This window comes from Pan paniscus, chromosome 19, assembly GCF_029289425.2.
Source record: "Pan paniscus chromosome 19, NHGRI_mPanPan1-v2.0_pri, whole genome shotgun sequence".
Lineage (NCBI taxonomy): Eukaryota > Metazoa > Chordata > Mammalia > Primates > Hominidae > Pan > Pan paniscus.
Genome location: NC_073268.2, coordinates 54,281,532 through 54,302,912, shown reverse-complemented (window position 1 = coordinate 54,302,912; position 21,381 = coordinate 54,281,532). Strand labels below are relative to the sequence as shown.

The 21,381-nt window shown below is 48.1% G+C and overlaps 1 protein-coding gene across 17 annotated transcripts in view; it reads right to left on the bottom strand.

Annotated features, from left to right (window-relative positions):
* EPN2 (epsin 2) overlaps window positions 1-21,381 on the bottom strand; it is a 97,067-nt gene that overhangs the window by 42,016 nt on the left and 33,670 nt on the right. For 4 of the 17 annotated variants that reach the window (XM_055101203.2, XM_014342122.4, XM_034942268.3 and 1 more), the window contains 2 exons: window positions 10,320-10,442; window positions 8,681-9,445 (listed from right to left, as the gene is read on the bottom strand). The exons of 1 other annotated variant lie outside the window; for it this stretch is intronic. In XM_055101203.2, the coding sequence (XP_054957178.1) occupies window positions 8,681-9,275 (595 nt within the window). In that variant the 5' untranslated portion in view covers window positions 9,276-9,445; window positions 10,320-10,442. Of the gene's footprint in view, window positions 1-6,606; window positions 6,778-8,680; window positions 9,446-10,319; window positions 10,443-15,858; window positions 16,011-21,381 lie in introns of all 17 variants that reach the window. 12 more of the 17 variants (XM_014342121.4, XM_034942267.3, XM_034942265.3 and 9 more) reach the window with 9 other exon arrangements.

Sequence of the window (21,381 nt, the reverse complement as noted above, 5' to 3'; positions counted from 1 at the left end):
GCAAAGGTGTGGCCCAGGATTTGGGACACTTTGGGAGATTTAAAAGCTTGAGAGCTAGTGATTTAGGGAAAAAAGAAAAGGCAACTGTCAAAATGAGGAACTGCCTTGTATCACTAAACAAAAACTAACAACTATGTATCATACTGTTGCTAAACTCAACCTTAAAGCATCGAGAAACCTTCTACACTTATTGACAGTTTATAAACAATAGTTTGTTTACCTATACTACAAAGGATCCTTAAAAAACAGGTAAATATTGTATTGATCCATTTTCTATGGCACACACCAATGTCAATCATTTAATCAATAATCCCCAATCCCCAATATTTTTTTTCTTTTGAGAAAGGGTCTCGCTTTGTCACCCAGGCTAGAATGCAGTGGCACAATCTTGGTTCACTGCAGCCTGGACTTCCTGAGCTCAGGCGATTCCTCCCACCTCAGCCCCACAAAGTAGCTGGGACTACAGGTGCACACCACCATGCCTGGTTAATTTTTTTTTTTTTTTGTAGAGATGGGGTTTTGTTGTGTTGTCCAGGCTGGTCTCAAACTCCTAAGCTCAAGCAATTCACCTGCTTCAGCCTCTCAAAGTGCTAGGATTACAGGCATGGGCCACTGCAGCCGGCCTCCCAATCAGCAATTTTGATAGCACTGTTTCTTTTTTTTTTTTAAAGACAGAGTCTTGCTCTGTTGCCCAGGCTGGAGTACAGTGGTGCGATCTCAGCTCACTGCAACCTCTGCCTCCCAGGCTTCAAGCAATCTCCTGCCTCGGCTTCCTGGGTAGCTGGGATTACAAGCGTCCACCACCACATCCGACTAATTTTTTGTATTTTTGGTAGAGACAGGGGTTTCACCATGTTGGTCAGGCTGGTCTCAAACTCCTGACCTCAAGTGATCCACCAGCCTCGGCCTCCCAAAGTGCTGGGATTATAGGCATGAGCCACCATGCCCAGCCTTGATAGCACTGTTTCAATTCTGAGAACAATCCCATATTCTGACAATCAGAGGAGCTCCTTAAGATCTGGGGCCCAATTAAATAATGGTTTAATTAGGTATTCCTGGCTGAGTGTGGTGGCTTGTGCCTGCATGCCTGTAATCTCAACACTTTGAGAGGCCGAGGCCAGAGGATAGCTTGAGCCCAGGAGTTCCAGATCAGCCTGGGCAACATGGCAAAACCCCACCTCTACAAAATACAGAAAGTAAAAAAAAAAAAAAGCTGGGTATGGTGGCATGCACCTGTAGTCTCAGCAACCCAGGAGGTTAAGGTGAGAGCATCACTTGAGCCCAGGGAGGTAGAGGCTGCAGTGAGCCACAATCACACCACTGCACTCCAGCCTGAGCAACAGAGCAAGACCCTGTCTTTTTTTTTTTTTTTGAGATGGAGTTTCGCTCTTGTCACCCAGGCTGGAGTGATCTCGGCTCACTGCAACCTCTGCCTCTCAGGTTCAAGCGAATCTCCCGCCTCTGCCTCCTGAGTAGCTGGGATTACAGGTGCCCACCACCATGACTGGCTAATTTTTTTGTATTTTTAGTAGAGATGGGTTTCACCATATTGGCCAAGCTGGCCTCGAACTCCTGGCCTCAGGTGATCTGCCCGTCTCAACCTCCCAACGTGCTGGGATTACAGGCGTGAGCCACCCTGCCCAGCCAATCCCATCTTAAAAAGAAAAAAATAATAATACAGAAAAAAGCATTATATAAGATGAACCATATAATCTTAAAATTGTAATAGGTGTACACTGTATTTGCCTATTTTGCAGAAAAAATTTTAAAGCAATTTCAAAAACTGTCAAGTAGAGGAAAGAGAACCAGAGTTCTTCAAAATCCCAGTTCTAATTCTAGCTTCTTCACTTACAAATGAGAGGATTTAGGGGAGCAAGTTCATGTCAGTTTCCTTATTAACCTCATCTGCCCTGCCTACCTTCTAGACAACTGTGAGAAGCAAATGGACTCCTCCTAAGAGAAGGCAAAGGCTCAGGAGAGGTGATCCTGATGCCTTCTGGTTGTGTTGGGCAACTGTCTGACTTTAGCAGCCCAGCCATTCAACAGCCTTCACGAATCACATTCAAATCCCACTTAAAACCCAAGCCCTTGTGGCAAGAACGAGCATCTTTTATACCTGATACTTGGATAGATGTGTCAATAAATCTGCCGCCTCTGAGGGTGTGTTCATGTTACTGATCAGCTTCCTCCATGACTCAGTTTTCCACCTGAAGAGATTAACTCTCTCTAGAGTAAGCTAACGCTGACAGCCCTGCTGTGCCTCTGCCCCTGGGACTGACTGCCAGTCGAAGATGCAGGGCTCCCCTGACTTACAGAACACATTTGTTCCACCAAAACAAGATGCCAAATGAGTCTCATCTCCCACCAAATTCCTGGTCCATCCCCAAAACCCAATGGAAGGGCCCTGAGGGCTAGACACACTCCCCACAGGTAGCTATCCCTGGCCTGACACTAGGAAATACCTGGCTGGCGGCCACCAACCACCTCTCAGCCCCGGGCGGGCCCTGCTGCCCCCCTAGTTCCTGGCAGCATCACTCAGCCCTGCACCTCGGAGCTCTGTCACCTCCCACACTCTCAGGAGACCTCAGCTGGCCCAGGATCCTTCCAAGGTCCACCTCAGAAGCACTTCTGACACGCTGGCTGGGTTTGGCTTTTCTTTTTTTTAACAATATATTTTCCCACATCTTTGAGTTTTCAAAAGTAGACCCGTGTAGGACTCCCTTTTCAGATGCCTACTTCTTACCAAAACACTCTCCTTTGTGTGTACATGTCTGGTGTAAGTGCACATGTGTCTGTGTGTGTGCATGCTTCAGCTCTATTCCCAGAGCCAGGCAAGCAGGGCTGAGGCCATGACAACTCTGGTTCACCCCTGAGGTTCTCTTGTTATGAAGACAGCTTCCGTAGAGAGTCCTCTGAGGGCCCACTGTGCCTGGGGACTTCCTGGACATACTCATGAAACAGCGCACAAGAAAGCTTTCAAATTCTACCAAGTCCCCATTGGGTTTAAGAATGAGGCCGGGCGCGGTGGCTCACGCCTGTAATTCCAGCACTTTGGGAGGCCGAGGCGGGTGGATCACGAGGTCAGGAGATCAAGACCATCATGGCTAACACGGTGAAACCCCGTCTCTACAAAAAATACAAAAAAAAATTAGCCGGGCGCAGTGGCGGGCGCCTGTAGTCCCAGCTACTTGGGAGGCTGAGGCAGGAGAATGGCGTGAACCCGGGAGGCAGAGCTTGCAGTAAGCGGAGATCGTGCCACTGCACTCCAGCCTGGGCGACAGTGCAAGACTCTGTCTCAAAAAAAAAAAAAAAAAAATACCCAGAACCCAGAACCTGGCCACTGCCCAGATTTCTGCAGCCCTGCTGGGTCCAGACCCCCACCATCTCCCACCTGGATGGGGACAGTGGCCTCCTGACCTGGCTCCCTGCTCCCACCTTGCCCATACACATCCCAAGGGATCCTCCTAACCCTCATCTTCCCCCATCTCACTATGAGTGAAAGTCAAAGAAATTTCTGACATAAACCCAGAAGGCCCAGCACCGGGCCACTGAGTGCATGGTCTGCAAGGTAAGCACAGTGAAAGTGTTTCAAAAGCTCCTAGCAATGACATCGGCACAACATCTAAACATGGACACAAAAGGACCCGTCTGGATGGACTAGGAATTCAAGGAATGCTCCCAACCAGATAGAGATGAGAGGCCCTGCCCCACACCTCCTCCAGGCCCACCTCTGCCATGCTCCACCCCCAAGCACTGGCCATGCTCCGTCACTCATCGCCACCTCACTGGCTGCCTTTTCTCAAATACCCTGAGCACACTCCCACCTCAGGGCCTTTGCACAGCTGCCCTTCTGCCTGGAAGGCTCTTTCCAACCTCCACAAGGCTCACCCCCACACTCCTTCAATCCTTGATCCATTCATACTGCAAGCCACCCTCTCTTACCTCCCCAAAGACACTCAAGCAAGACTGTTTTTGTTTTGCTGTTTTCCAGAGCGCTCATTACATAACATGCTGAATAATTTATATTGTGTTTTTCTTTCCCATTACCATATAAGCTCCACGAGGGCAAGGGGCTCTGTTCTGTGCTCAGTGCCTGGTGCCCCATGGGAACTCAATAAATACAGAGCAGAGGGCAGGTAGACCAGGCTTCAAAAGGAAAGCCCAGAGCTGTGCCTGCAGGCAGACGTCAGCAGGCCTGGGAAGGTCTGGAATGCTTCTGCGGGAACAGGAGGACCCCCAGACTGAGGGCAGGGGACACAGCTGGTGGAAGCAACTGAGGTCTGCAACGTCAAAGGCTCTGGGATGGCCCTGCAGGGCCTGGCATCTAAAGGGGCTGAGACTCAGGACCAGGGCATCCTTTATGAAGATGGAGGGTAGGTGAGACTGGGAGACAATGACAGCAGGAAATTGGTCAGAAGGCTGGCACTGAATTGAGGCCATGGAACAAGATGGACAATTAAAGAGACTTCCAAGGTCAGATCTACAGATCTATGTGGGAGGTGAGAGAGAGGGAGGGGCACAGGGAGGATGAGATGACATATGGCACATGAAAGAAAGCTCTCCTCAGACATCCTCATGATTATCGCCAGTCACACAAGAGGCCTTCCCGGCTGTGGCTGCTCTCATGTGAAGAGGGCTTCTGAGCAGTCTGCCTCCTCTGCCTCTGTGGGGTCTGCGGTCCCAAATGCACCCCTCACAAACATCTCTCCTGAATCACAGCCTGCATCTCACCTGACAGTTTTCTGAATGGCCGGCATCATTCTGACTTTCCCACTGCTGATTTCCAAGAAGGTGTGCTCCAAACAAATCCACTGGTGTGCATAGATTAAGCACTTACCTTATACTCAACCCTTTGTGAAGCATCAAGAAAGAACAGAGAAGAAACATGGCCAGGGTCTTTGCCCTGGACTCCGACAGCCCCCTTCCCTCTGACGGGGAGGGAGTGAGATGTGGAGAGGATGCCACACCCAACAGTTAAAGGATGAAATGCAATCCATATAACACTTGTTTGCTCAAAACTCATCTGGGGCATGAGAAATCTTCGAAGAAAAAAATACTCATTTTTATCTTCAACTCCTATCAGGGCTGAAGGACAACAGAAATCCACACGGGGTGGATACCTTAAGCAACTTGCCAGGTTGGGGGAACAGGGGGCAGGTGGTGGGAGCGATATCCAAGCAGAGAGAACGGAATGGCACAGGCAAAGGTGCAGAGGCAGGGCCAAAGACAGCCGCAGTGGGGGAAGATGGCCAGCCTGCAGGCCTGCCAGGCTGTATTTAACACGCAAACGTCCCAGGAAAGCCAGTTTGCCAGCGGGAGGGCTAGAGGACCAGGGTAACACAAAATTGGCCACCAAGGCTCAAAACAGACCTTGTCAGTTACCAAATGGGTAGAACATGGGAAAAACAAAAAGGGAACTCCATGGAGAGTTCCGGGGGACCTGCTGAGAACAGCAGCCTCTGACTATCTGGGGGGGTGAAATGGGCATGTAACTCCAATGCCTCTGGGTGACCCTTTAACGAATGCTTTTATCATTTACATTCTTTACAGTGCAGAGCTGGCCTTCCTTATGTTTTCTAATGTCAGTTTAGAAGAAGCCAAAATCCTGTATAAACTGTTAGGGGAAAACAGGGACATGAAGGAAAATATCCTAGAGTTAAATATAGTTATTACACAAATACCCAAGTCAAACAAGCTGTAATATTAATGAGGCATGAATGAACTGTAACTGTTTCCAGGGCTGAATAAAGGCTGTTAACCTTATCAGGGAAGTCGCACAAAAGCTCTCTGTCGTGCCCCTTCTTGTAAGAAGAGTAGAAGAGAACAGACACCTTTCTTCCCTGTAGCAGAGACCCCACTTGGGACCAATGGTAGACTGAGAGCATTTTCTTGTAGGAAACAGTGAAAATCTGTTTTCAGTTTAACCTGCTACAGTTGTAAGGCTCTGATCAGGATACATTATTAATTAGTAGAAAGAGAAGCCCCATTTTTAGTTACCCATTGAATTAGGTATCTTCAAACACCGTGACCTAGAATTGACAGTACAGCTAACTCTCTGTTTTCCATGGTAACAGGGATTTCAGGAAGAACAGCAGTTAATTGGGAAGCAAAAAAAAAAATCCCATTTTATTCAGGGCAAGGCATACATTACTGCATTAAGGATAATGGCTTCCAATGACCATCACTGAGGATCTTATATTTGTCTGGTGTTGTGAGGTTTAAATCACACATTTCCGGTCCAACAAGCCAAGTTGTCTGACCCACCACCATGGGTGGGCCTGATAGGTGGCAGAGCCCCCTCCAGTTTGTCAGGGAATGGGAGCATGGGGAGAGCATGGGCCATCACCCCATGCCTTACCCAAAGAACAGCTCCCCTGCTAAACCTTTGACAGAACTTCTAGCAAGTGACATGTGATCCTGGAAGCGGAGCACGACCAGGCCACAAGCTCCCAGGAGAGAGGAAGAAAGGGCTCCTGGGCCTGCTGGAGGCCAAACCCCCAGGCCCAGAGGAGACAGGGAGAGAGTTGGCTGTACTGGCATGGCAAGCACACCCCCAGCAAGCTGCCCAGCATTTCTAGTAAGGAAAAAAGCAAACCGCCGTCCCACCTCGGGCTGCGCGGTCACAAGTGAGGCAGGGCTGGGACCAGTCGCCATTTGGGCGGGAGGCCAGCCCCAGGTGCGGCAGGAAGGGGTGGCGCTGGCTCAGTGGCTGCAGCTCCTCACTCTGACCCAGCGGGGCCCCTGTGCGGTGCTGGGGGCACAGCGAGGCCTCAGGCGCTGTGGGGCAGGGACACACACACACACAGAGAGACACGCCATTAGAGGGTGCGCAGCAGCCCCTGCAGGAGGTACGGGCCAAGGCCACTCGGGGTCAACCCCACAGCCCACTGCGGTGGAAGCTGTGAAAAGCCCACTGACCACATTCTGACCCTGAACATGCAGCTCAAGCGTAAGGTCTGAGGGAACCAAAAACATCACAGCTGGAACTGCAGCAGTATCATTTAGCCCAGCAGGACCTATGGCTACAGGCCCTGGACTCGGTATGAGGAGGAGGGGTGGATCAAACCAGGCTCCTGCATCCCCACTGTCCCAACCCCTGCATCTGCAAAGTTCCACAAATTGTTCATGGAACATGAAGCTGTTTCAGCTCCTTGCTTAGCATCCTCTGGCTTCTTGAGAATAATGACCATGAAAAGCACATAAAGAGAATGGCAGCTCCCCTTGGCCTGCATCAAAGCCACAGCCACAGTCACAGGGACAGAGGAAGTCAAGGCAGGCTGGGACCAACTCAATCCAAAGAGAGCCTCTCTGGGGGTTGGTAAGACGGTCCTTGAGAGAAATAAAACAATTTCACTTCTTAAAGGGCAATCTTCATTTGTTTTGGTGCAATTTAACCCTGCATTGAGGCTTCTGGAGATTAAGGTTAAATTGTTTTCAAGTGGTTTAACAAAGGTCACAACCTTTGCTTAAGCAAAACAGTTCAAACTAAGAAGAAAAATGACAACTACATATGGGACAAGAATATGTTAACCTGCTCCAAGCTCGGTAATAATTCAGAATTCCTAGAAGCAGGAAATCTGACTTTAATATGCAAATCTCTCATTTAACACATTTCTCAAAATGCTAGTGGTGGCGGTACAATGTCAAATTGAAACCTGCAAAAGCAGGAAATGTTAGTAAATGGTCTGGTAACAGAACACTGACTAAGTAAGGGTTGACTGAGGTCTGTCAAACTACAGACAACTTCCTTTAAAAAGAAGTTTTCTGCTATGCTGACATAGTGTTACTAGGGATCTGCACTTTTGTTTTAGCAGCCAGAAGATATAATTTCTACAATCCCCACCTCCATCCTCACCCTGTCCCCCAAAGGCCACTAGGGCCACCTGTCTCTCTGAGTGTGGGGTCCACACTGTGGCTGGAATAGCACTGTGAAAATGGAGAAACACCTGTTGGGGGACCACTTCCAATGAACAGCCAGGATGCCAATGTGACTCACAGAGACCAGCTTCCATCAGGCCCTGAACTCCACTCTGTTCCCTGAAACCTCTTCTGACCATAAGGCAAAGACCCAAATTAATCCAACATGCAAAACCAGAACTCAATGCAGACCCAGCCATGCAACCAGATCACTAGCAACTCTCATTTGCATGTTTGGCAGGGAGGCCTTGTTCACACTAGCAACCTGTACAAGTTTTTTTGCTGAAGTAGAATAATACTGAGCCATTCAAGAGACCTGAAGCTCAGTCAGCAGAAAAACACTTAATATGAGATTAAAGAAACAAGATTATCAAGAAAGAGCATTTGTTTCCTCCTGGCTACCAGAGTCAACTCCCCATTGTATGTGCAGCAGGACAACTCCTTTGCTGCCAGACCCATTCTGACAAGGAAGCAGAAAAGACCTGCCTCTGCCCACCTTCTGCCCATATGTACAGAATGAGGCCCAGAGCAGCAAAGGGCGTTAGAGATCCCTGAACCAGAGCAGCCAAGGGACTAAAAGTCCCTTTATAACCAAAACTCAATCCAGACCAAGGACAATTTGCCTGGGCCACCAAAAGCTGGGTACTGAGGACAGGTGCGAGCTCTGCAGTGGCCACCACTCCCTAAGCCCAGGGACATCCACCCTGCCTGTCACCCATTGCTGCTGCTCTGGCAAAGGGTGAGAAGCACTTCCATTACTCACAGCCATGGTAGGAGGCCGGGGAGCCCCCGGCCTTGCCATACTCCTGCTCCGAGTGGCTGGTGGAGAGGTTGGGCTGGCTGGAGCCTCGCCCAAAGGTGATCTGGTTGCTGCCCATGCCAGTGGCAACCTGGGCCATGCGCTCTTTGGTTTTGAGAGCCTGGGCCCTCTCAGCCTTCAGCCGTTCCTCGTCCTTGAGGAGGGCCACCAGTTGCTTTGACTTCTCACGCACATTGATGCCCTGGTCCTTGCCATCTCGGTCAATGTACTGGAAGTCCTTCAGGGTCTGGATGGCGAAGATGTTCTCCCGGCACTGCTGGGCCACACGTTCGGAGCCTGTCTTGATGAGGTAGTCCAGCAGGGTCAGCGCCTTGTACACATGCCGCCAGTTCTTGCCATGGTCATTCAGCCGCTTCCACACCATGCTCATGATCTCCGAAAAGGCCACCACGTTGTAGGTCAGGTCGGCAATCTCGGTCATCAGAGAACTGGACGGGCCCCACGGGTCATTGGAGGTGGCTTCCCGGACTTTGATTTCTGCCTCTGAGTAATTGTTCACGATGTTTTTCATCTGCCGTCTGATAGACGAAGTCGTCATTTTTATTTTCTTTGTTATAAGTTTAAAGCCCTTCAAAGAGAGAAACCTTCCTGTCCTTGGTAAGTGTGCACCCTATGAAGGTTCAGTCTCCGTAATCAAGCTGGAGTAAGATCCCTGAATGGTCATTTCCTCCTTTGGAGCCTCAGATTCGAAAAGCTGGAAGCCATGACCTAGAGAAAGAGAAAACCCATTCCACTGCGACGTAAGCCCCCTGTGAGGGTGGGAGACTGTGGTCCAGCAGCAGGTACTGGGTAAAACTGGGGAGCTGAGTGGACATACCCAGCCTCCTTAGGACAAACCCAAGATAAAATCAATATCACCAGTCAACAATGAATAAAACTTACACTCAAGTTTAAGCCTTTAGGAGAAAAGAAGTAAACATCATGACTATTGCTCTATTTTCAAAACACTTCCACTGGAATGGCTATTTTATGGGTTGTCTTTTCACTGCCTGGCAAAAGCCAGCTGTGGAAGAATCGGAAACACTGGGGGAAGCTGATCTTGGCAGATTTAAAATTACATGTGAGACCAGATATGGTGGCTCACACCTGTAATCCCAGCACTTTGCGAAGCTGAAATGGGAGGATTACTTGAGGCCAGCCTGGTCAAAATAGCAATACCTCCATCTCTATTTTTTTAAAGTTTATTTAAATAAAAAAAAAAATACACATGAGGACAAGAAAGAGACTAATTTCAGGTCTATCTTAACTCAAAAATGCCTGTCAATACCTTCAAAACTGCTTTGGTCCACTGTGCTTCCGAATGTCCAGAAAATTCTCCTTGACAACCACTTTTCACCTGACCTTCCCTGTTCAAGAATTTATAAAGATTCCTAACAGCAATTCTAGAAAAAGGATAAAGACCTCCACTTGGCTTTCAGAAGCCTCCAGCATCTGGCCCAAGCTAATACAGCCTTAAAACTAATCTGGTTATAGCCCAGCCCCTCATTTCACAAAGAAAACTGAGACCCCTGGCTATCTATTAACTCGCTCCAACCAAACACATCATCTATCCCCTCTCTTCCTCCAGATAACACTCACTTACCAGGCTACAGTGAGGTCCACGTCTCTGATATGAGGCTCCTGTCCACAAGTTTGGTAACCTTCATCTGCCTCACCACCAGTGAGCACCCAGCACTTAGCACTGTGCCCGACACAGAAATGAACACTGTTAAATAAATGAATGTTACAGATTAAAAACAGAGTCCCTGCCCTCAAGAAGGCCACAGTTTGGCAGGGGATGAAGGTTCCTTACCTATAAAATGGGAAAACTGAGGCCCTAGAAGTCTCCAGGGATTGCCCCAGGTAGATTAGGACAGCTAGGGCCCGGATAGGAAGCAAGGGGCTCCACCCACCATTCTGACCACCTGCTTGGCTGTCCGCCCCTCACCCTCAAACCCTCAGAGGAAGGATTATTTTTCCCACTATACAAGTGAGGAACCGAAGCCTGGAATCACACGGTCAGCTGACTAAGGTCACTCCAGGCCCAGAACCTGCACCTCCCTTTCTTCCTGTGGTGGTCTTTACTCTCAAGATGTTTCTGCCACAGAAACAACAGGTAGCTCCTACCTTCCTCATCTAAAGCCTCAGATGGGTAATGGGCACATCAAAAAAACAAGCAAGTAAACAAAAGGTGGCAGAAGCAAGGAAAAGCCACAGGAAATGCAATGACTACTCATCACAAACAATCACACAAAAAGAAGGGTTTGCTATTGTGAAATATGTATTCGGTCTTCATCCCGGGCACTTGGCAGGGATTCCAAACCTAAAATCCTCGGAATCTCCACAGTGATGTCTTTTTGCATGTGAATGATTGACTAAGGGCTGGCAGTCCCTAGGCAGCTTCAGGATGGGGCTGGTTACCAGAAAGACCAAGGCAGCATCAGTCCCGGTAAGGGGAGACGGACTGAAGATTAGGTTTATCACCAATGGCCAATCATTTAGTCAATCATGTCTCCATAATGAAGCCTCCATAAAAAGACATAAGGACAGGCTCAGGAAGCTTCTGGATGGCTGAACACACAAAGGTTCCTGAACGGTGGCAGTGAGGTATGGCATGGAAGCTCTGCACTCCTTCTCCCACACCTGGCCTATGCATCTCTTCATCTGTATCCTTTGCAATATCCTTTATAATAAATAGGTAAATATAAGTCAATTTCGCTGAGTTATGTGAGCCACTCTACCGAATTAATTGAACCCAAAGAAGGGGTCTCAACTTGAAGCTGGTTGGTCAGAAGTTCCAGAGGCCTGGACTTGCACTGCTGGGAAGAAGGGAGTGTTCTTGTGGGACTGAGCCCTCAACATATGGGATCTGAAGCTATCTCCAGGTAAATATCAGAGTTGAACTGAAGGACACCTAGCTGGTGTCCTGCAAAACTGACTGCTTGCTTGTTACGTGGGGAGAAAGTTACAGAAGTTATCTGTATTGATTGCTGTTAAGTGAGAAAATAGGAAAAAGCACTTTGTATGATTTTTCCACACACAAAAAGGGGACAGCTCATAAAATTTCACCCTGGTAATAACCCATACATCTGCTCTGGCCAAAGAGGCCTTCTCTCCATCCTCAAATATGTCAAGGAATCTGACTCTATCTGAAGCCACAGAACAGGGCTTCAGCTAAAAGCAGGCATATTCTGCAAAGGCTGTGAAAGGACCAGGGATAAAAACTTTTGCACGGTGACCTGCACATTTGATGTAATTAGGTTTTTCATTCATGATGCAACATTCACTGCTGGCAAAGATACGATGGGCCTCACAAAGAAAAAGAACACTTTAATTTTTAATGAATATTTCCCAGCTTAAAGGGCAAATATGTGTCAAAATCAATAGTAATGTTCAGAGGTACTTAATGTTCAGGAGCCTTACAATGTGCCAGGGACCACCAGGCCCTTCAATTTGTTGTTCCATTTGATGTAGAGCAGGTATGACTCTTCAGCTTCTCAGAGAAGTGGGCAGAGCTAGGATTCACCACTGACAAAGACTTTGGCTGGGCATGGTGGCTCACACCTGTAATCCTAGCACTTTGGGAGGCCCAGGCAGGTAGACTGCCTGAGCTCAGGAGTTCAAGACCAGCCTGGGCAACATGGCGAAACCTTGTCTCTACTAAAAATACAAAAAATTAGCTGAGTGTGGTGGTACACACCTGTAATCCCAGCTTACTCAGGAGGCTGAGGCACGAGAACTGCTTGAGCCCGAGAGGTGGAGGTTGTAGTGAGCCAAGATTGCGCCACTGCACTCCAGCCTGGGCGATAGAGTGAGACCCTGTCTCAAAAAAAAAAAAAAAAAAAAGAAAAGAAAAGTAAAGAAAAAAAAGAGGACTTCGGCCACCTCCTTCCCAGTAAAATGGTCTCAAATGGTTGAGAATGTCCTAAGAAAAAAAAAGGAACACTTTCCTGCAGGGCGCGGTGGCTCACGCCTGTAATCCCAGCACTTTGGGAGGCTGAGGCAGGTAGACCACAAGGTCAGGAGATCAAGACCATCCTGTGAATGGTGAAACCCCGTCTCTACTAAAAATACAAAAAATTAGCCAGGCCTACTAGTGGTGGGCGCCTGTAGTCCCAGCTACTCAGGAGGCTGAGGTGGGAGAATGGCGTGAACCCGGGAGGCGGAGCTTGCAGTGAGCTGAGATTGCGCCACTGCACTCCAGCCTGGGTGACACAGTGAGACTCTGTCTCAAAAAAAAAAACAAAAAAAGGAACACTTTCCTAAGTGAGAAACAATGCTCTGGGCTCTGCTGCCCTCCCCCATCTGGTGACCTTGTGGGTGGAAGCAGAAGACCTCCAGCTGGGCCTAGTGTCCTCCCAGGGAGGCTGTGAGGCCCAGCCAGGGCTCCCAATGAGCCTCCTAGACCTTTGGCAGCAAAGAAAAGGCAGTGATTCCTGTGAGCAAGGGCCAAGGTGCCGCTGCCCTCCCAGACATAAGCTGGGAAAGGAACTCCAAACAATTAAGAAACAGGGGCTGTTGACCAAGGCAGGGGCTTTCTCTAACAGACTAACTTGCAAGGACATCTGTTGATGGTCTCTGAAATACTTAAACTTCAGGAAAAAGGAAAAAGCTAATAAAATAATAAAATACTGGTTATAGTAAAAAAAAAACAAAATAAGGCCTATATAATTTGCATGGCTGCCTGCTATTTTCTTGAAGTTTATAGACAGGAGCAGCTTTCGAAATCCTAAGAAATCCTCACTAGGGGCCGGGCGCGGTGGTTCACGACTGTAATCCCAGCACTCTGGGAGGCCGATGTGGGAGGATCACTTGAGGCCAGGAGTTCTGCAATAGCTTGGCCAACATGGCAAAACCCTAATATAAAAATTAGCCAGGCATGGTGGTGCACACCTGGAATCTCAGCTACCTGGGTAGCTGAGGCATGAGAATCGCTTGAACCCAGGAGGCAGAGGTTGGAGTGAGCTGAGATGGCACCACTGCTCTCCAGCCTGGGTGACAGAGCAAGACTCTGTCTCAAAAGAAAAAAACCAAAAGAAATCTTCATGACATGGTTTGGTTGTGTCCCCACCCAAATCTCAACTTGAATTGTGTCTCCCAGAATTCCCACGTGTTGTGGAAGGGACCCGGGAGAGGTAATTGAATTATGCGGGCCAGTCTTTCCCATGCTATTCCTGTGATAGTGAATAAGTCTCATGAGATCTGATGGGTTTATCAGGGGTTTCCATTTTTGCTTCTTCCTCATTTTTCTCTTGTTGCTGCCATGTAAGAAGTGCCTTTCACCTCCTGCCATAATTCTGAGGCCTCCCCAGGCATGTGGAACTGTAAGTCCAATTAAACCTCCTTTTCTTCCCAGTCTCGGGTATGTCTTTATCAGTAGTGCGAAAACAGACTAATACACCTCACTAGGACCAGGTGTGGTGGCTCATGTCTATAATCCCAGCACTTCGGGAAGCCGAGGCGGGCAGATCACTTGAGCTCAGGAGTTCAAGACCAACCTGGGCAACATGGCGAGACCCCGTCTCTAAAAATAAATAAATAAACAAACAAATAAATAATCCTCACTAGGAGAAAAGTCACTGGAGGCTTTTCATTTTCTTTTTTTTTTTTTTTTTTTTTGAGACATAGTCTCACTCTGTCGCCCAGGCTGGTGCAGTGGTGTGATCTCGGCTCATTGCAAGCTCCGCCTCCCAGGTTCACACCATTCTCCTGCCTCAGCCTCCTGAGTAGCTGGGACTACAGGCACCCACCACCACGCCCAGCTAATTTTTTTGTATTTTTAGTGGAGACGAGGTTTCACCGTGTTAGCCAGGATGGTCTCGATCTCCTGACCTCGTGATCCGCCCACCTTGGCCTCCCAGAGTGCTGGGATTACAGGCGTGAGCCACCGTGCCCAGCCAAGGCTTTTCATTTTCCAGGCCAACTGGACTACGCACCTCACCTAAGCGAGACTTTGGAGGCTGAAACTAATTATTCCAACCGTGAGACAGCCCATGATGCGTGGGCCATGAAGCAGGACTCCAGCAGTGCCAGTGGGCACAAAGCTCCAGCTATTCCAGCTGAACACCTGGACTTCCAATACTTTGACACACTTGACCTTGTACACCTCAGGTCCCCATTTTTCACTGTTTCCCCTCAACCACAGGACTGCCTGTAAACATTTAAACATCTTCTCTCCCAGCAAACATCTGCCATGAGTCCATCCCAAGAGCAAGCTCCAAGCTCCAAACATATACCACCCTCCACGGCAAATCCTGTTATTTCTCTCTTTTTTTTTTTTTTTTTTTTTTTTGAGACAGAGTCTCGCCCTTTTGCCCAGGCTGGAGTGCCGTGGTGCAATCTCGGCTCACTGCAACCTCTGCCTCTCAGGTTCATGTGATCCTGGCGCCTCAGCCACCCAAGTAGCTGGGATTATAGGCACCTGCCACCTCACCCAGCTAAGTTCTGTGTTTTTAGTAGAGATGGGGTTTCAACATTTTGGCCAGGCTGGTCTTGGACTCCTGACCTCAAGTGATCCACCCGCCTCGGCCTCCCAAACTGCTGAGATGACAGGCGTGAGCCACCGTGCCCAGGCACATTCTGTTATTTCTAGAATCTGAGTTTTGTTTTCTTCTCCCTCTTTTTCGCATAGTTTGCACGCTCCACTTTCCTTCTCAATTTTCCAATTTTCTTGTTTCCAGCTTGCTGAGACTGAACTAATGCACATGCAAATGCAACTAAAACAGGATCATTTGTTACCTTCTGGGCTCCTCACTCAAACCTGAGGAAGTGTGTGATCAGCTCACAATAATTTCTTATGAACCTCTATGCCAGATATGGATGTTAGAGGTGGAGGTGGGAGGGTTGTCAAAACAAGGAAAAACAGTATTAAACTCTGTTAAAAGTTTAGACCCAATACAGCAAAAAAAAAAAAAAAACTTATTCTCATAAATTACATACTGACAATTGAAAGGATCCTCAGTAACTAGAAACGCCTTTAGAAATCCAGTTCTATCATCATATCATCAGTTATTACCTAGAACTATTTGATGCTAAGTGATAAATAAAGTACATGAACTTGTACAATTCTGTCAAAACTTTAAATATTTTTAAATGAAGACAGCAAGGTGTAAAGTGAGATTCATTATTCAAGGCAAACAAACCTTTCTGTACCTTCCAAGAGAGCTGTCACAGGAATAGGGCCAGGTGCAGTGGCTCACACCTATAATCCCAGCACTTTGGGAGGCCAAGGCAGGAGGATTACTTGAGCCCAGGAGTTCAAGACCAGCCTGGACAACATGGTGAGACCTCGTCTCTACAAAAAAAAAAAAAAAAAAATTTTAATTAGCTGGGCATGGTGGTGCACATCTGCAGTCCCAGCTACTCAGGAGACTGAGATGGGAGAATCCCTTGAGCCCAGGAGATGGAGGCTACAGTGGACCATGATAACGCCACTGCACTCCAGCCTGGGTGAAAGAGCAACTTTGTCTCAAAAAAAAAGGCTGAGCAGGCCCACAGAATGGCCACTTTATTTGCAGGAAGAGATGACCAGGCAGAAGCTCCTGGCCACCACCCCATCAGCCACACCTTCCCCACTCCAGCCCTAGCCCTAAAAACCTGTTTTGAAATTGTATTAATTAATAATTCATTTTACTAAGAAATCAGGGTGCTGACACATGTTAGATAACAATTGTTAACCACACAGAGTCAATAAATTCCAACCAACAGCAAAGAAACTGAATGCTTGAGGTGGCCTGGGGAAGTAGCACCATGAGCAATGCAGAAATTGTCAGGCCTTCTGAAATGCCCTGGGAGCTCCAGAGCCTCCACGTAAAAAGCCATATCTATTCAATATGAAAGCGAATACTCACTTTTCTACACAGTTAGTCCCCAGAACTAGGTAAGGTTCTTTAAACCAAATAATATTTCATTTCCATCCTGAAAACTGAATCATTGGTTTTGCCTATGCAACAACCATAATCCCCCTCTTCTTGGAAAGAGTACTTCAGTCATCCTTGGGAAACTGGCCAGGAGTAGGCCCAGGACTCAGACCAGGCCAATCAAAGTCCCACAGTTCCCCCGCCCAGCAGCTAGATCAGTGATATGTTAAGAATCCAGACTGGACCACCGGTAGACCCCTCTGGATGGTTCCTAAAACTTCTGGGAAACCAGCAGGGTTGCTAAGCTGCTGGAACACACCACAGGGGCAGAGTCAGAGTTTACCTATGATTGAAGCAGTCACAGAAGAAAGCAAGAAGCCAAGGAAAGGAGAAGGCACAAGACATAACAACACGTGGTCTGCACCTCTATGTCTACCTGTGCATGAAGCCATTTATTCCCTGAAATTCTCATGTTGTAACCTACAGCAATGTGTGCTTTTGATCCCTGCAACTGCAAACCCTGTGCACAAAGCACCTGAGAGAACCAGAGGTAGAAAGGTAACAACAGCCAAACAACAAAAGGACAGAGCATGGGCGCTCCCCTGAACCTCCAACAGGGCCTCAAGTAGGAGTGCAGAGACATCAGTCAGGCTCCCCCCAGCCACAGTTGACCCACAACCCAAGAATGACCAAGGAAGAACTGCATCCTCCCCAGGAGGGCTCGGCACTCCCTGTGAATGAGGCAACCCCAACCAAAGTCTGGGATCATCTGCTCTTTTTTGAGAGTGACTCATGACGGGAACCACAAAATAACAGCTAGATCCCCATACATGCAGGGGACAAGCTGGGGGAGAATTTTCTGGTAAACTTGAAAACACAGTCAGAATTCAAATGAGAGTAGAGACTGAAAAGAGACTAAACAAAACAGCAAACAGAACAAAACTGGAAAAAAAATTTCCAAGGCTAGGGTTATGCCCCAGGAGGCAAGAAGTATTCCATAAAAATGTGCTCTGAAGGCTTGAGATGCTGGGTGGGGAAATTCTTTCCAAATCTAGAGTTCCCCATCATGGGAGACAGAGGCTTTTCACAGTTCCAAGCAGCGCAGGTGGGCCTGTGGTGAAGGCACACATCTCTACACCCCGTGCCTCTGTGCCACCAAGGTGTGGCTGATCGTGTGCTGAGAGGATGTTCACCTTTCAGCTGGGGTCTACATCAAGTCCCTAAGGAAACTATGGGGAGCAGCCATCATTGAAGATCACGCTCGGCTGTCAGGGAGCTGTCTTTCCACTCCCCTCCCCAAACCTAACAATCACAGGTCAATCAACATTGTGAAAACCCAGTCGCAATCAATAAATACAGGTGAATTAATTGACCTGAACATCTTCACCTCAGATGGTAGCTTCACCTATGTATGTCTGGCAGCCTCCTATGTTTCTACATGTACTTTATTTTTCTAAAAGCAGATGACAGAGAATGCTTGGGAAAGGGGTACACCCCACCTTTCCCACAGTGTTCCACCAGTGTGGTCCATCAACCAGATACATCAGAACTTCCTGGGAGTCTGTTCAAAAATCCAGTCATTCTGGGGGCAGAGCTGAGGGGCTGCCACTCTCTTAAGCCCCCATGGTGATTTCTAGGCATGCTGGAGTCAGTGTCATGGTGTCCACTGCAGGACACCTGAATGTGTGCAATACTCCGCAATCCTCAATTCACTGGCTTTATCTTTCCTGAGGTGCAGTCCACGAGTGAGGAAACATCTCCATCTTCCTACCGGAGAAAAGGGTACAACGATCATTACAAGGAGGCCCAGTTGGGGTAGCTGAGACCACAGACCACATGACCAAACCATACGGGCTCTCCAGAAGACAACAGGCCAGTTAGGACAATATGGACAGTGCTACATTCTTTTCAACAGTCATCATTTCAGCCAAAAGAGAAAAGACTATTATGACTCTGTTTCAGCCACGCTAGCAATAACTTAAAGCCTAATAACTGTTGCTCATCCCGTAGAGAAATGAAAAGAAAAAAATCCTTTATTTCCCTCATACCAGAAAAACAGTGAGATTCAGCCAAAAAATAAACATCTTCACTAACTGAAAGTGGGCATCTATATTCTGATGACTTCTTGTTGGTTAGAGAAATCAAATTTTATATCAGCTGGGCAGGGTGCTACACACTTGTTTCCCAGCTACTCAGAAGGCTGAGGCAGGAGGATCACTTGAGCCCAGGAGTTCAAATCTAGCCTGGACAACCTAGCAAGACCCTGTCTATAAAAATGAATAGTTTTTTTTTAATAAAAAATTTATCAGTCTCCAAAAAGTGGGCTAAAAAACCTTTATACTCATATACTTAAAGAATTTTGAAGAAAAACAAACATTTCAGACTTGACTTCTAGACCGTAGAGCAGGAAAAGGTAAACTGCCCATGTGCTTACTTGTCTCCCCTGGGACTTTCTTCTAAGGAAGAAAGATCCCTGCAGGTGTCAGTTAACCTACTGCCAAAGGGGAGCCAGGAAGGGCTGACTGCATAGGAAGAACCAACCTCTAAAAAAAAGGCTGAGCAGACCCACAGAATGGCCACTTTATTTGCAGGACGAGATGACCAGGCAGAGGCTCCTGAAGGGGAGTAGGAGGTCCACCCTCAAGAAGCCACCTAGGCAGCTTCTCCCAGGATCTGAGAGCCACTGGAACAGACACAGCAGAGCTCAAATTAGATGTCACTTGGCCTCCTAGAACTTGATATGTACTCAATTTTCTAAAAGCAGAAAGCAAGTACCAAAACATACACAAGGAATTTAATTTCTTGTTATCAACATGCCCTTATCATTTAGTCTCTGGGAGGAGCAGCCTGTGGGTGTAGAATACATGGGCAGGTGAGGAAATGCAGTCTTTTTAAAGACTGTGTGAAGAAAAGATGGGGTCTGGAGACCTGATTTTGGCTGTTCCTGCCAATCCAGGAAAACAGGGGTATGGCAAGGAGCTGCACCTCCCCCTCAGTGTAGAGGATCAAACACTGTGACTGCACAAAGGGCAGGCAGCAACACTCCATAAAGGCAAATGAGAATTCTTGAATGCTCCCCTACCTCTCCTATTCCTCAAAGCAGTCTTACAAATGACCAAATTATGAACAGCATTCTTTTAAAAATCATGCCAAAATGCAAATAACATGATGTGGTAGTGAGAGGAGATGGGAATCCAGGGACCAGGGCCAATGCTGCGACCGCTCTGTAGCACCAAGAAGCCAGTACCCAGGGTCCTCGCTTCTAAAATGATGGAATTAAACCAGATGCTCACCCCAAATCCTTCAGTCCCAAAGGCCCCCATTCTGACCAGTGATTCAATTCCCTGCCATCTCCATGGTGTCATGAGAAACCCAAGCTTCTGATCAGCCCAGCCACAGGTCACCAACTGAGGGAGTAGAATTCCAGCCACAGTCAAGCAGCAGACGTTTTTGTTAGTCTGTGGGGCTTCATGGTGGGCAAAAAAGTAGGGCTTCCCTTCAGCCTTTGGAAATGTGAAAAGCAGCCTTCAGAACCCTTCCCTCCTCTGAGGATGGCCGCTGTGACCCTTAGGCAGAGATTCCCCATTTCTCACACACTGTGGCTGTGCTAGAGAAAACACTGGCTGATGGGAGACGATGAAGCCAACCAGAGACTGGGTGCAGTGAACGGGAGCCTTTGATGGCTACTCACCCCCACCCCACAGGACAGGCCGAGCTATGGACTACCATTTGATCAGCATAATTTTCCAGCTTGAGACATCGGAAAAACATGCAGAGCTGCATGGGAAAATCTACATTCCCATGATCTCGTGCTTAATTTAGACCTGGCTGGTGGATGTGGTGGTGCTAACTGCTGGGCTGTCGCCATCTCGCGAGGAGCCTGCGAGAGTGTGGAAATAAAGGAGGGGCAGTGGATCCCCTCAGGCAGGGCCTGCTGACTTTGGGTTTCGGGCACAGTAGTGACGTAACATATTTTCTCAAAGAGAGCTCCAGATGCTGACCAAGGAACAGGTATTTTTACACTGTGCATGTACAAGTGCAAGACCACAGCTGTGAGAAAAACAAATGGTTTGCTCACCTCTGCCTTCCCACCTGTGCCTCCAGGAGGTCACATCTAACTCTTTCCATAGTAGCTTCAGAGGAACAAGGCAGATTTCTGAACAATGCAGATTTCTGAGGGAGTTACTTGCAGGGACTGGTGGTAGTGATGGTTGATGTCCGCTGAGCCTCATCTAAGCAGCACTGCGGGATGGGCGGTGAGCCAGGGTCTTAGAGACCACAAGAGCAGGCTCACCTTAGCTGAAGCTCAAAGGATGAGCTCCTTCATCCCAAAGGTGGGCTCTGGGGCAGAGCAATCCCTGAGGGTTAACTCTTTATGTGCCACCCACATGCTGCACTCTCATTTCCAGTCACTTTCCCTATGACCAGAAGTGGCTCCTGCCTTGCATTCTATGCACCTGCCATTTCCCCCACCCAGCGTCCTTCCTCTATCTGTCACTAGACTGGCTCCTTGTCACTCAGATCGCATGGCCTCCTCAGAACCCATCAGGCACTCTCTATCAACGTCACCAGCTGTCATCTGGAACAGAGCCCCTCCTCTATCTGACATTTCTTATGTGCCTGTTTATCTGTTTCTCTCCTGCCCCCACACCACCCCCCTGAGACCATCTGTTTCTCTCCTGCCCCCACACCACCCCCCTGAGACCAAGGCCCAGCCTCTTTGCCACTGTCTAGAACAGTGCCTGGCACACGCTCAGCCCTCAACAAACACCTTCCATGTGACACAGAAGCAAAAAATAAGAACAT